Genomic DNA, 16320 nt, shown 5'->3' on the forward strand with positions numbered 1-16320 from the left:
TGTGGTAAAATCTAAGGTGATTACAACATTTGTTTCTCGTAAGTGATTTTGATAAAGCGACAGTACATCCGTAGGGGAAACGTAAACATTTTATGTGGAAATGTGATCATGTTATTACAGTCATCCTGAAATTCCTGCTTGCATGTTGCTTTAATGAACAGCAGCTGCTTGTTTAGTAAAGATTAAGAATGAATTGAAAGAGTAAAATATAATGATGAAGAAGATCTTTGTCAAAACAGCCTCTGTGGGATTTCACATTACAGATCAAGCAACACTACTAAAAACATGACAGGGAGACACAGTGTCACTCCAGTGATTTACAAGGTGATGAGTCATTCGGATCTTTTCTGACATAACCACAAAGCCTTTAAAGTCAGTGCTGCAAGCATGCTGTAAAATAGGATTCTCATGGTGTACCCATGCACGCATGTAGTGTATGCAAAATATATTCTATGCAAACTACGACTTTACGTGCCATCTCTGAGTTCAGTTTACCCGACTGGCTTGAAGCAGTGGTTGTTGTGAAATCTTTATGAGTTTCACAAAAAAGTTTTGACATTTACAGCCTGACACCCTCACAGAAACTGCGTGGTTGAAACAAACTTAATTACTACTTACGCGCTCTGCATATTAAAGCACGTCTGAATGCTGCAAATTCTTGTATGCGTACACATCATGTTCCCCGTTTTTTTTTTTTTTGTTATCTGGAAGCGTTCCAATTTTTCATCAGACGGTTTCATATCGTGAATAAACCTGACATTCCCATATCATTGAGTTTTTCAATTTAGATTTTGGGAGAAGAAAATAAAACTTCCCAGCCATTAGTAAGGCTGCATTTTTATCTTTGTCATGTGTTGCAGATCATTTACCAGACGTGATGGTCTGCCATTGCTTTGCCATATCACATCGTCACATTGGGTTGGAAAGAGACAGGGAACTAGACTGAGACAGAATGAGACAGCATGACAGACGGAGTGAGACGAAGGAGGGAGAATCTTGCTGTGACAGCCTTTTCACTCCTTATGAATGGTGTTTTTCTTCCCACTCAGCATTCTTCAGGACTTCAAAGCATCAATCTCCACAGAGTGATTTGGCCCTACTATTGTGAGCATCTTGAATATTCATCAGGATCTTTCTTTTACTTGAAGTCTGAGACAATGCTGGGGATCTACTTGGATCTCACATTATAGTTATGTATATAGCGTGCATATACGCATAGAAATGTCTGATGGACGTCTACATTTTGATGAATGCGCACCTTAATCTTCAAATGCAATGGTAACATGTAACCAGGGTGTATCTTACACACTTTGTTCTTCTTTTCAAATTGTACTTGTGTTTATCCGACTAAAGGACCAAAACCTTCAAACTGATTAAACAAGACTGTTCATCATTTAATAAACTGCAGTTTCTCGAGGAGGGCCTAAAGGATTTGAAGGCCTTTTTCAACCGATTTATGAGGTTTGAATGTTCTCTCTGTCTGCTTTGAGTCTTTTTCTTGGAAGATCTTGTGTCCTCCAACAATCCATGGGACACACGAGTTGGGTTAATTGGTGACAGAAATGGCCTGTAAATGTGCATGTATGGCTCTTTCACTGATTGTCTGCACTAAAGGAGATTAAAGGAATTAGGAATCAGATGGAGATGGACTGTTGGAGCTCACATTTTTTGGGAAAATCAACAAGGCCACATAGTGGTGTTGTGGGTAGTCTCACAGGGGAAGTATTCACGGTTCACATCCAGGGGAGTTTGCATGTTCTCTTTGAGTACTCCACTTTACTCCAGTACCACAGAAACAAGCTTTAAAGGGAAATACTGACTCCAAACTTGCCCTTCGATACTTAGATGTGGGTGTGTGTAGAACCCTGCGTCTCAAAGTTAGGTGTAGAGATTTAGAAGATTATTCAGTAATTGTAATTTTATTGAACCAATTCACTCCTGGAAGGTCTAATTGTCTATCAGGTAATCATCCATAATATCCCATTTTAAAAAAGCACTAAACAGCATGAGATTCTATTTTACTGGATGAGTTTTAAACACATAATGAACTCGAATTAAAGAGATATTAAAAAAAAAAGTTAAAACCCTTACTTTTTATGATTCAAGCTTCTCAGAGTAGAAGATTCTCTCATTTATATCTTCTATGTATTTATCACTGCCAATTTTAAAGTAAATTTTTTTTGTAAATCAGACAAAAACATTTATATTACGATTCTACGTGGAGCCCTTGTGAGCTGAAATGAGCAGTCTTTATGTTTTTTTTTCATATAAAATTAAACACAGTGATGAGAATAAGTTGTGCTTTATGGTACATGATATAGCAAATGAATGTTCATATAATTTAGGAGTGAGAGGAAGAGGCTCTTTGTCTTGCTGGATGATGAAGATAGTGTCACGCTTTTTGGACTTTTGCACCCTGATCGGACCGTTTGGGGCAGACAGCTGTGCTGCCACGGTCATAAACCGCTTTCCAGAAGTCTGTGACAGCAGTTTTAAGACTGAGCTGCTGAAAATCCTGCTAATTTCACAGAGCTGAGGGTCAGTTTGGCCCCAGCTGAAACATCGTTCATGATACGCATTCCTTCTCTGCCCGTAGTAATTCCCTCATCTGTGTTCCGCCATGCCTTTTTGTTTCACAGGTGATTTTTCATAGTCATTCATCCTATTGCCCGTGCTTTATGCTGAAAGGTGCATTTGCTCCTTAAAGTCCTTTATTTGAAATGAAACACGTCACTGATGTTCACGGCTCTTTGTGGGGATCTTTTCCAGCATTAATGTTTGGTTTCTGTTTCATAAGAAAACGCTCAGTGTGTGAAATGGAGACAGATTATTACAAATAACCAAGCTGTGTTAATTGACCGGCTACTGTTGGAGGGTGAAACGTGGAGGATACAGAATCTCCCAAACTAACTCAAACATAATTGCAGGACTGAGCTCCTCCCCACACCTCCTCCTCATACCCTCCCAAAGCAAAGTAGCCAAAGTAATCTCAGAGCCAACACTGCACACTACATTAGAACGTGAATGAAAGATCTTGTGTCCTTGTAGCGCTCATGTTTGAAAGCTTCCCTCAGGATCTCAAAGGCTTTATCAGAATGACCTTGAATCACTGTCACTGTGGAATATTGTTAGAGGTAGTTTGAAAAAAAGAAAAACTCATCAGCATGATAAAGAAATATTATGAGTTGAAACCACTCATCTATCAGCCCCCAACCCGAACATATAATTCTTAGTTTATTAATTTATTCATCACTTTTTTGTTCATTAAGAGTCTTGGGCCTAGTTTTGTGAATAATGCTAATTATTTAACATTATATTGATTTATTGATGTTGTTTGTGACCATTTGGTAAAAATGTATTATTATTCTTATTTTTTTTAATAATTTTCTTATTTTTGATGTCTTTTACTCCTTCGATCTTTTTTTTGCTGTCACCAGTGTTTCATTGATGCCTGTTCTCCTACAGTTTGGGCTGCCTGCTTGACTTTATGTCGAACTAGATAATATACAATAAGTATTAGGCATTAACATCAAGGTGTAGCATGTTCTCAGATTGTTTCCATTCGATTTAATATACTTCAACTTTGAGGATTTAATGGAAAACAAGAGGAAAAAAAAACGTTTCCTAAAGTTCTCAAGTCAGTCTTCACCTGTGTGACCGCCCAAAAATGCAGCACAAACAGCACAAACACAATTCAATGCATTGACTTACGTAAACAGTATTTCTGGCTGTTTGTGACATTTAGAAAAAAAAGTTTACAAAGTTGAACACAGTTGTTATGTTGTAAGTGTCGTCCAGAAGGAACTATTTTTGGAGCAGTAGGTGTCATTTGACCTCCACTCACACTGAGGCCTCCACCCCAATGTGACCTCACAACATAGAGCGGCTCTTGGTGGCTTTACTAAAACAGGGCAGCCTGCAGATCTTGGGTACAGCTACTGTCTACATGTGAAATGGAAAACATCCTTTTGCACATGCTTATGAAGCGTTTCAGTTATTTGTCAATGCAGTTTCATACTGACGGGATGTCCATATTAGATTATTTTACTTTGAACTAAAGCAGCAGGCAGCAAACTTGAGTTGATCTCATCAAGGCAGTTTTTGTTTTTTTGAACAGTAGTTTAGCTTTTCTTGACCCAAAGTATTCTTGAAGTTACACTAGAAGTTAGGTACCAAAATTCTCAGGGCGATCCACCTTTATTACTCATTTCAAACTGGTTTTGAATTGTTGTTGTTGCATGTTTAAAGTGGCCGTTTCACATTCTAGTTGCAACAATTATTGTGGTTTCACAGAATGATGGATATACTGACAGAATGATTTCTCTTGCAGCATTAATCATCCTGGGACTGTGTGCATTGACAGATGTGCTTTGCAGGTTTGATTGTAACCGTGAGAGGGTGTGGAAGAAAAGGCAAGACAAGAGTTAATTTGACTGAAAATAGGTCTTGCAACCAGTCTGCCCCACTTTCAACCCCTTTGTGTGGTGGGGTGACCCCCACCTACGGAGCTTCTCACTCCCTCGGACCCCCCACCTCTGGCCTTTGGGTCGAGTGGGCTGTCTGAGAGTCTGGAGCGGCTCCACGCTGGGCGTTTGATGGAGCGCAGAAGGGTGTGTGAGGTGCACTGACCCATTCACATTGCTCCCCATGCACCCATGCTCCAGAATAGGCTGACTTATCACATATAATACACAGTGCTGCACAAATCAGCAGTGACAGCTATAGGACCAGTGGAGCACCGGGGAGAAGAAGTGGCTTCTGGGAGCTGCTGTTCCCACCCAGTCAGACTTTAAGAAGGGACAGGTGTGGAGTGGAGAAGCCCATTTGGCTGTTGTTGTTCTGACCTTCTGCGGCTCCGCTTTAGTACTTTTCTTTGCATTTGTTTGCCTCAATTTCAACCATTTGGGAGGAACTGTCATTGATCTGGCTTCGTCCAAACAGTTTTGCTCTTACAAGGTCACACATGTGCTTTTCTAATTCATCCATTGCGCGGGATGTTTACGGTTTGTGTAGGTGCTGTGATAAAGTGAATGTAATCTGTCTAATAGCTTAGTTAATCTCCTTGGCTTGCAAAATGTAAATCTTGCAGCACAGAATGCGTACTTATTGTTGTTGTCAGTTCTTGCCACAGCATTGTATGTTTGCATTTGTGCCTATGTGTGCCGGATTACTGTGAAGTTCCAAGGTTGTGGCGGTGCCTGGAGGTGTGAGCTCTAATCACCTCTAATCACCTGACGTGTGATGGCCTGATCCCGGCTGTAGCTCTGTGAGCGATTGTGCTTTCACCCCTTTCACACACAGGCTCACATGAGCAGCGACTGAACACGATTCAGCCTACGTATGAACTTTAATGCCAGACTCTTGGTTGCAGATTAAAGCCTGCTTTATTGCCATTCATATAACACCTGTGACTGCAGCCATTAGTTGCAGACACATTGTGTGATGGTTGATTTTGTAGGAATTGTTATAAAGTGTTTTTTCAGGCTTCATGATAAATCCGCGGTGCATTTCACGGATTGAAAGGTGCCTGTATTTGTTATTTATTTTAGCAGTCTTAAAAGAGCTGTGATGTTATATATACTCTCTCTCCTCACACTGAGAATGTCCACACGTTCTCCTGATATTATATGTCTTCCTCTCACAGTCCAAAAACATGCATTTGAGATGAGTTGGTGCCGTCCATAGATATAAATCTGCATGTGTCTCTTTTTGTACCTGTCTTGTTATGAACTGGTGCTTTGTGCATGGTGTGCCCTGCCATAGCCCAGAGTCAGCTGGGATTGGTTCTGCCATCCCTCAACCCAAACAGTCAAATGAAAATGTTCGATCATCAGTGTCAATTGACTATACCTCTTTCAAAATGAATACAACAACATAGAATTCATTCAGTTGTATTAGTGTAGTAACACAATTTGTGTCTTGTAGAGTTAAAACAACCCACAGTCGTGAGCCTGTAGTTCTTGCTCACAGGGTCACACTTCCATTAATCTCAGGTCAGGAAAATTGTAGCTGCTCTGGAAAACATCTGAAAACCCATTTACACCAATAAACCTCCTTTGCGGATCAGCATTTCTGAGAAGTTGCCTTCTCTGACTTGCAGGATTTGATACCATGTAGCTTTACCGTAGTATATTCACATGCGCCCTGGAAGTTTATACTCCTTAGTTTTTGCTATAGTGTGTGTGTCCTTCTTGGCATGCTGTGTGTTTGCATGCCTGCGGTTATAGTTCATACAACTTTCACTGCTGCCGTTCAAGCCTCGATCGTCCCACACTCATGTTCGTGGCCCCACATCACCCTGTACTGTCCCCCCTCTGCTGCTTTCCTTGCTGTTCAAAAGGGATGTGAGAAATGGCAATGTGTGTGTGTGTGTGTGTGTGTGTGTGTGTGTGTGTGTGTGTGTGTGTGTGTGTGTGTGTGTGTGTGTGTGTGTGTGTGTGTGTGTGTGTGTGTGTGTGTGTGTGTGTGTGTGTGTGAGTGTGCATGTGTGTCTTTATGTGTGTGAACCAAAGACATTTGTGGATATACTCAGCTGTTCCCTCTGCAGTGTAGCGGTCATTGAAAGGACTGGACAAAAAGCACAGTGAGAGAGCAAGTAAGTAACACCCTCCTCCACCTCCTCTTTGTCCCCCCTCTTCTTTCTCCATGTCTGTTTCTCCCAGGCCGTCAGTGTGGAGTAGTGCTGGAGGCTGCAAAGCAACTGTGTGCTGTGGGAAGCTCCTGACAGTGCAGAGAGGCAGAGTGGCAATCACTCACAGAATAAAACTGTTGTACAGAGGACTGGCACGCTTTCGCAAAAAGGATATAAAACACAGTATCCCACCTTGTTGCTGGGGGCGTGATCGCTGTGGCAGCACCTCGGGTATTTGAAGGGAGTTGGTGCTGGCATGATGACGGTGGTCGTGTGGCTGCCTCAGGAGTGGGTCTGGCAGGCTGTTCTCCTGGTGACTGGACTGGCATCGCTGAGCCGTGGGTCTGATGGTGAGTACTGCGCTGGACATCACTTCTCACTAACGTGAGCTTTGATGCTTTTACTACCCCGCTGCTTTTTTTTTATTTCTCTTTTTTTTTATAAGACACGGTGAGCCTTTTTATTAGGTATCTATACTTCCCGTTTGAGATTGAAAACTGGTGGAAGATGAGTAAGAAGCTTGTTTTGACACGTTTTATTGATAGCATCATCGGGTGACAGGATAATTGTGTTCACTGTAGGATTATCCGTCTATTTTTTACCCTGTGGCATTTATGATGAGGAAAGGCTATTATGATCTCCACAGGAGGCTTCCATGAGAACAGGCATGAGTTTATCTGCCCCTGTCCAACCCCTCCCCAGACCCCCGTCATGTTTTGAATTGTTTGAAGATGGACAGCCAGTTGTCTTTTACGATGAATGCCAACAGTGTCACGGTGCCCCGCAAGGTTGTGAGTGGCTCGGAGGGTCGGCAGGCTCCCGCCCTCAAGTGGATGACACTTGTGCATTTGTTCTGCTTTGATTAGAGACGAGAGAGATAGATTGTCATTATAATGAACTATTGTTTGAGGGTTCTTTGTTTCTTTCTGTTGACCAGAAGACATTTCTTAATAAGGCCGAAATGATCAATCTTTTAATCAATTAATCATCTGCAAAAAAGATTTGATATTTCTTGCCATGCATTGTGCTCAACAGAGTGATTTAGGAAATGAATAAGCAAATGAAAAATGTTGTTTTCAATATTCTGACATGTTGTGCCATGTGCCAAGTTTCAACTGCTTCATTGGGGAAATGGCTATATTTAGTTTACTTTAACAATAGCAAGATATTGATAGTCACAGTATCTTATATGAAGTAAACATTGTGCTACTGACATTTAGGGCATTATATTTGTGGCAGTGTTGTGGAGCATAAATGTGAAATATGTGATCTGATCATAAAACACTTTATGGAGAAATATACTGTTGAGAGATAAAATATGGTGTATAGGCTACACAGTGAAATGTGATTTTAGTCAATTTTACAACTCCTACGATTCAGTAGAAATATCCTTCACTGATGTTTATCTATTCTCTTATATGCTTACACCATTGTATCATTGTATATATCCCTGATATATCTTTTTTCAGACTATAAGTAACTTGTTGAGTGCCAGATAATAATTTAAGTATCTATGTATATATCTATCTTCATACACATTAACACACATCATACTATCTCTTGAATGATCGATTGTCTGTTTTAGTATTATTTGCACTACATTCGTGAAATAAAGTATATATATTAATATAGTTTAACAGCATGTTCAAGTTTTAAAGATAATCTGCGATATGAATGAACAGGTGATGCTTTTACAAAAAGCCACAGTACTTATGGACTTCAGAACAAAGTAGCTTCAATTCATTCCGAGTACAAAGCTCTGCTTGACTGAAATTGTGTCAAAACTACAGACCAGGTGTAAAGTCCCATACTGACTGTGTGCTTCCGAGCTAAATGTAACTTTCACAGTTGGTCATGAAATACCTCAGCTGCTCATGAATCCTTCTTTGGAGAATTTATTTCACTCTTCTCTGCACAGACTGAACTGAGAGTTTAAAGTCTAACTGAGATTGACAATCAGTATCCAAACATATATAAAAGATGTGTGGAGATGAAGTGAAATGCTGGTATAAAGAGCAGTCCTGATCCTCTGTCCTCCAACGGGGGGGGGGGGGGGGGGGGGGGGGGGGGGGGGGATTTCTGTCAGTGCAGCCTAACAAATACTAGATTAGATTTCGCTACCTGAAAAGGTTTCATACAAGAACTTTTTGAATAGAGTTTACCCTACTTGGTTTTGCTGTTGCAGTTTTTGTTTTGAAATAAGTCCTCCAGTAAAGAGTTACATTTTTTTTGTTTCCTTTGTGATATTTTGAAGGTCAACCAAATGAGTTAAACATGTGGGCGGCTGCCCATAAATCTGTGTAGCACGGCCAATTTGCCACCTGTTTCTGCAGCCTTGTAAGGTTCATGGAAGAAAAAAAAATTGATGATTCCTAGCCGCATTCAGCAATGCAGTGTCAACATATTGCCACTGAACACATTTTTAAATGTTGATTTGGCTCATGTCTTTCATTTACACTTTGGGTTAGCTATTTCTTTAACAGGATGACCATCCAAACCTAACATGTCTGTGTCATACCAACTGGTTCCCACAGTAAGAATACACTGATATAATGCATGAAATTGAACAAGGGAAGCAATGTGATACCGTGCCCCTTGGCCCAAAGACAGAAAAATTAAGTATATTTATGCGCATTCTAATTTCTCCAGATTGGTGACATGAGACAGCAATTAAATCAGGTCAACTTGACTTGGTGTTATGTCTTGGAAGACAAAACATTTAAGACTCAATATTTGTATTTGCCATTTGTGCACATAAACCGACAGTGTAGGCACATAGGAATTCTTGCGCATGGCTTCCTTGGAAACATAATGTCTAAAAGCAAAAGCCATCCTGAAGTCCTTTGGGCACACAGAACATGTATCATCAATGGGAGTCACCCGGGAGCAGTTTCACTGTTCACTTGCAAAGTGTTCGTTTTTTCTGAAGTCCATGCACTTGAGGATGTAGGAAATCAAATGTCAATGAAGAGAAAACACAACAGTTTTGATCTTCTGCAGGGATTATTTAATTCATGTTGTATATCAAGTTTGTGGTTTTTCTTGTACTGGATATTTGTTCAGCATGGAGATGAGGCCTTTCTTTACACACTGGACTTATTATGCAGCATTATTAAGCTCTTTGGAAGATGTGTGTACAGCTGAGTGTTGTGGAGTAAGGTCAGAGTGTAGTTTTCCGTAGCGGCCCCGTAGCACAAAACAGCAGCAGTTGGTCCTCGACAGCGCCGTGCTCCTTCAGCCTTCTGTGTGCTGCTTCCTGTCAGGATGTGGATACGGTTCCCCTGCACAGAATTTGATCCCCGGGCAGATGTGCTGCTCCAGCAGTCAGGCCTGGGAGCAAAATCAGTGTGTTTGTGCAACAATTGTTCATGTGCAGCATGTTAATGCATCTGCCTGCCTTGTGAGACTTGGAAGCGTTGGGTTACTTTTTGAGAGTTCAGAGGGAGTACTAAAAGGACCACTGATTCCCTGGTCCTGAACTTTCAAATGGAAGCATCTGAATAGTAAGGTTCCCCAAAGCATGATCAGCTAAGTATTTTTAAAAGCATGTTGGGTATAATAAACATTATCATCACTGAAATTTGAATATATATTTCAACAGCTGGAGAAATATTTTCCTCAACTGGATGTGAATTGAAGTTTGACATAACATTGATTGTTATTTTCTTCAACAGTTTGAAAGAATACTGGTCCCTGGTTGCCGTTGGATTTTAATACTTTGGATCAAACCCATGCGAACCGTTTAAGCATTTTTACAATAGCTGGCTGAATTCTGCATGTTCATCTTTCACAAACCGAAGTGAAAGAGTGATATGTCTTCTCTTAATGTCAACCTGCAGCACTAAAGCACATTACATTCCCAGAAGGAATTTACTTATGCATCTGTTGTGCCTTCTATATGGGGATTATGAGCAAGACAATTAAAGTTAACCATCCGTGTGTTTGTAGCTCACAAGGAAACCTTGAACAACCTTGAGTAAAAACAGAAGCATCAGCCCACACTTATGGCCGAGGTGAAACTGTGGGGTAAAGTGACATATTGTGGTGGCGTGATGGTGGTTGTGTCTGAATATGTGTGTAATGAAAGCCCAGCATTACTCAGTGGATTGTGGCTTTTTCCAGTAAGTCCGGACCACGAGGACAGATAGATGAGCAGTAAGATACATTTATACGGGTTGTGGGTAGACAATGGTTTTTTTTTGTTTGTTTTTTGTTTTTAAGAAGGTCTGAGTGGAGATAGGTAATGTGTTAAGATGGGGCCACACTTAAAGTGCACTCTTGCGTACAATCCTGTGTTGTAAGCATGTGCACTTCTTTCACTTAATAAAGGTGTTATGCTCTCTGAAGTTGATGTGTGCTAAAAATGCTTATTGCATGAATAAGATTTTGTTACAGTTGTGCTGAGTCATTTAAAAGGGGAGAAAAAATGTTCACACGCATGGGAAAGGCTGTAGAAAAGGACAGTGACTGTTTTAGAAACATCAGCTTGTGGTGGGACTTGACTAAATAAAATGTTCTAATTAGTTGTATTGAAGAAATCACAACAATTACTTGTTTTTAATCTTATCTCAATGTTCGTTTCAAAAAGTATCATTTTGTGGTTCACGTTGATTTTCTTTAATGAAAAAAAATGAATGAAAACCCTTTTTTTAATGTCAATGAATAACTGGGAATAACTTTAACCTTAAGTTTGGGTATCCATGCAGATCGCCATATTCTTATCCGTGTGCCCAGCCAACAGTTTTTAAACCGAAGCTTCCAGTTCATCAGGCCAAGCAACATGCTGTCATCTGTTTCATGCATCACGTTCCCAAGTGTGCCCCTGTTCTTAGCCGGTTTTAATGCACGGTTGTTGTTTTATTGTCTGATGCATCTGATCCATTGGGATTTGCCAGGATGTGCCAGGAAGAAGGATGAGAAATTTGCTTGCGAAACTCCACTTTATGACAGTAAACAAAGAGTTACTGTTGGCTCTAACTGAGCGAGAACATAACTAAACTGTGGAGCTCCCTGAGTCCCAGTATGTTCTCCAGCTCTCGCTCTCTCGCTCTCTCGCTCTCTCGCCACACTCCAGCTCTCCCGAACACACTGCACTTCAGCCCTTCCAACAAATCTTGGCCTTCTTGGCACCGGCAACGTAAACAGAATTTAAATTGAAGTAATAACAGGATATAACACTGAATGCACTGAACATTATTGGGTCACTTCAGTGTGATCGGTATCTTGGGAACTGAAAGAAACTCTCAGGTGTACTGATCAACGTTCCATGATGGAATGTAACAGTAAACCGCTATGACATGAGTTAACTGGTTTAACACCTCATTTTTTAAAGATGTCATTTATTAATAGAAATTAGCATGCGAACGTCCCAGCTCTTATATACAGCTTTTCATTTTCATACTTTTTAGATGAAGTGATTATATGATGTAACACCACATGCACACAGAACACGTGAAAACATGAACTGCATCGTATACATTGTCTTACGCTCACTTGTAAAGGGAGGTGATGCAGCTACTACCTTTCTTGCGTACTGACATACTTGAAATATTTTACGTATTCCTTGAAAAACGTAAAAATATTACATACAGCATGCAGCGAGAAGGCAACGTACACGGTCTCAATCTGTGTAATTAAACCTGATTGTACGGGATTGCACAATCATACAAAGATTAAAATTATAGTAGGCATCACTGTTTAGGTTGTTTTAACATTACTTTTATTCTTGGCAGGAAATGGTTAAAATCTTTCACTTTTCTACAGCACTATCAGTGATGTCTTGTATTTGAAGACAAGCAAAATCCTTTAATGTTTCAGATGACCCCCCCCCCCCCCCCCCCCCCCCCCTCAATTATTTATTCATTCCTTTGCACATACAAACACTATACATCTAAATACATTTTCTGTGATTCATCAGTACGTTCAAAAATCCTTCATATTGTCTCCCTTTGATGTTGGCGTCTGTTGTGAATTCAGCAGGCAGTGTGAGTACAAAGTTTATACTTGTGGATATAGCAGGACGTTGCTGTATTCACACCCTCGTGTGACATTTTTGTGTTGTGTGCCAGCGATGTGGTTCCCCCTAAGCTTTGGGATTGGACACAAACACGTAGCGGGGGTCACCGGGACTGAACTCCCTCCGTTAATTCGCCCGTGGCGTTTGTTCAGTGGGAAACGGAGCCTCACGGTGACCACGTCGTTCCCTTGTGGAGGCTGCTCGGTCACGGCCAGTAAACCTGGAACAGGTTTCTTGAGGATGCACGGTGGAAACAGATGACCCGGAGTGGACGCTGCAGTAGAAGAGGGGGAGACCGAGTGTGGAATGTTCTCCGCAGACGTGCTCCTCCTGTGTGTGCGCGTCCTAAAATGTGCACATGTGTCAATGTCTCATGTGGCAGAGGCCTTTGAAGCCTGTAGGGGGTTAAGAGGACCGAGGGTGCGTTGGTAGGGTGGAGGAGGAGGATGTATGGCCCCTTTGCAGGTTGGTTGTGACCCCCTCGGGGTCAGAGTGCACTTCAGAGACACTGAGGAAGATGCCTCCTTTGAGGAGGTGATTTATCATAACCACCTGGAGTAACTTATCTCCCGTTTCTCTCATGTCCTCCTCTATCTGTGTGAAGGTCACAGCTCTCAGATTAAATGCCAGTCGCGCTCCAGTGGAACAATTGTGTTAATTGGAACTGTTTAGTTTTTTTGCGTAGGATTCTTTCCTTGATGTGAAACTGCCATGTCAACATTTCTCTCTGATGTGAGCACTTGGAACATCAAAATGAGTTTGTAACATATAAAATAACAATGAACTCCAGTCAAGAGATATCTGCTTAGGATTGTTTTCTCTTTTCTCAAAAAGGAATTTCAGAAAACCGCAAGTAGGAGGAAAGCTTAACGTTAGGCCTTGAGCAGGAACAAGTAGGTTCTCATGAAAAATGCACGCAGATGAAGCTGCACCTTTAACCAGGGAAAAATGTCACAACAAAGGTATCACAAAATAAAATCCATCAAAGCTGAATGAAACACTGAAAACGTGGGGAGTTTCATGCCAATTCTCATGTTATGAGTACAATAACAGGAATGATACACAGGAACACAGGCGCCTATCTGTGAAAGAACCATAAAAGACTGATAGTGCTCCAAGTCTTTTGAAATTAAAAGAGACGAATGCAAGTCACAAAGACGGCAGATGGAGCACTGTCACTGATGCAGATAAGGTGTATCTTGAAAACTGAGTCCGAGGAGGAAGTACCCAAAGATGCTGGTGGTGTAGAGCTGTGACCAAAGGTTGGAGTAATTCACCATACTGTGAGTCTAATTGCTGAACGGATGTGTGTGTGTGTGTGTGTGTGTGTGTGTGTGTGTGTGTGTGTGTGTGTGTGTGTGTGTGTGTGTGTGTGTGTGTGTGTGTGTGTGTGTGTGTGTGTGTGTGTGTGTGTGTGTGTGTGTTGAGGACCAGCCTGTGGAATGTGTGGGGGATGCAGATCAGATTTCGGGGTGACCTTGAGTGTGCCACATCGCTGACACAGCAAATTTGCATGTGTTTGTTTGTGAAAGAGAAAACGAAGTCTTTGACAATATTAATCTGCATACGTGTTCGTCAGACACGGGATAAGTGCAATATTATTTTTAAAAAGTGTTTTATTTTTGTGTTTCACCTATTATTAAAAATGCACGGAGAATTGTATTGCATTTAATGAAGCAACATTATGTCGAATGATTTTCTTTATAAATATGTTGTTTTAGTTGGGAAAGAAAAACCGAGCATAGTGCAACACAGAAAACCTCTGCGTCAAGACTCCTGCTGATTTTACATCCTATAGCTTCTTTAATAGTCTGTTGAACGTGCAGTGGCTCTGTAGTAAAACTACTCATATACGTAACATACATGACCACCTCCAGGACTCGTTCGTTTCAACATTGAAAGAGATTGTTAGTTTGAGATTCTCCGATTATTCAAAATCTCTTAAAAAGAAAATACCCTATTTAAATCAATTTGAATATAGACTAGATATAAGATCTTGTGTTGTATAAAAAGTTAGTTATTTTTGACTGAAAGCAGAGGACCCCCATGGACATGCAAGCTGAATACAATGCATTGGTCCAGCTGATTATAGTCTTGCTGTGAGAGCAGGGTGATAACAAGACTATATTAAACTAGTTGTTGTGCAACCGCAAGGTCTTTACACTTGATTTGCACAATACATTTTCCTTATATATTTCATTTCGCTACTGCCAGTTAAATCTGCTTAACAGTTTATCGTTGCTTCTGTAACAACTGTCAAAAGAAAAGTCTCCTCTTTTTTAGGAACCCTCCTTACAGTTTTGTGAAACAGCTCAATATGTATTTTACCCGTTTTCAATGAGCGTTCTAGCTTTAATGGTCTCTTCCTCTTGATTTCCTTTTTTTTTCTTTCATAATCCCAAATTTATATTACTTGTGTATAATGTTACCCTTTAAATGACCTTTTTTAAAAACAAAATATTTCTATTCTATTCTATTCTATTCTATTCTATTCTATTCTATTGTGTTAGTAGTCACTGGGAAATCAAGACACAGACTGTTTTACAAAATCGAAACTCTTCCTACATTTTAAAATGTCATTTATGCAAATGCGGTGATTTCGTTTTTGAAGAAGTGAGCATTTCACCATATCAGATAATCCTTTTAGACTTTTTCGTTTTTTAAATTCTGCGCACATTTCTGGTTTCCTAATATGAGCCGCATGGCTGCATTTCTGTCCATTGCAACTTACACCTGTCTTCACGGCTCACTTACTGCTGATGTAAACGTTTGAATGAAAACAGAGCCCGATTGGACACAGTGTCTTTGTGCGCTTGATGACTTCATGAAACATTCCTGTCTGTGTTTCTTTGCGCACTTGCAGAACAAATGCGATAAAGTATCCAAGGCCACTGTGAGGGAGGATCTGAACACCTCCGCAAACTTCCCCTCTTAGAGAAACAGTAACCCAGATTAAGTTGAAACAACACAGAGTACCTCTTAAAGAACAGTCAGCGTGTTTATACTACACTCTGCAGAGCCTTTTCATCACTTCGTCCCCTGGAGGATTATCCATGTCCTTTTCTTTCAATGGCCGCCCCGGTTTCAGGCAGTTGCATGGCTTAGATCTGCTTACACAGTTCATAATACAGCCTTTCCAGGGAAGCTTTTCCTATATTTGATTGACATGTGGGCCAGCCTAATGCGTAAACGTGCGTCATTGATCTCCTCAAAGTCCACGTTTTCGAAGTTGCTCGTTGCTGCTTGTTTACAACTTCTTTAGTTAGGAGTGGCTGTTCGGCAGGTAGGTAAAATGGGAATTTTCAATGTGGACAAATAAGACTGGGCTTTATCAAACTTGCACAGTTACAGTCATTTACATGATGTAATCTGTATTCATAAGAACGAGAGCAGATAGAAAGAAAGAGAGGGAGGGGAAACTCAGTCAGACATTGAGAGGAAGACATCCATCTAGTGTGGCACAACACTGTTCAGCTCTCTGACCACAAAGGTCTTTGGGGGATGAGCTGCTGTCAGAACCGGTTTCATTTTCCACTGATCGACTGTGTACACCCTCACCTACTTTAGAGCAAGAGCCACCACTGCCTAATGGTTGTATTGAACATTCATATAGTGACTTACTGTTTGGCTTTCACTGAATAAATACCAACATTTGTCTCGGCATGAGTCTGTC

The 16320-nt window shown here is 40.8% G+C and overlaps 1 protein-coding gene across 1 annotated transcript in view; it reads left to right on the plus strand.

Annotated features, from left to right (window-relative positions):
* Positions 1-16320, plus strand: part of bmpr1bb (bone morphogenetic protein receptor, type IBb) — a 52281-nt gene that overhangs the window by 27412 nt on the left and 8549 nt on the right. The window contains exon 4 of the mRNA XM_080476874.1: positions 6663-6981. Coding sequence (XP_080333000.1) covers positions 6888-6981 — 94 coding nt within the window. The 5' untranslated portion in view covers positions 6663-6887. The remainder of the gene's footprint in view (positions 1-6662; positions 6982-16320) is intronic.

Source organism: Lipophrys pholis, assembly GCF_963383615.2.
Source record: "Lipophrys pholis genome assembly, chromosome: 12".
Lineage (NCBI taxonomy): Eukaryota > Metazoa > Chordata > Actinopteri > Blenniiformes > Blenniidae > Lipophrys > Lipophrys pholis.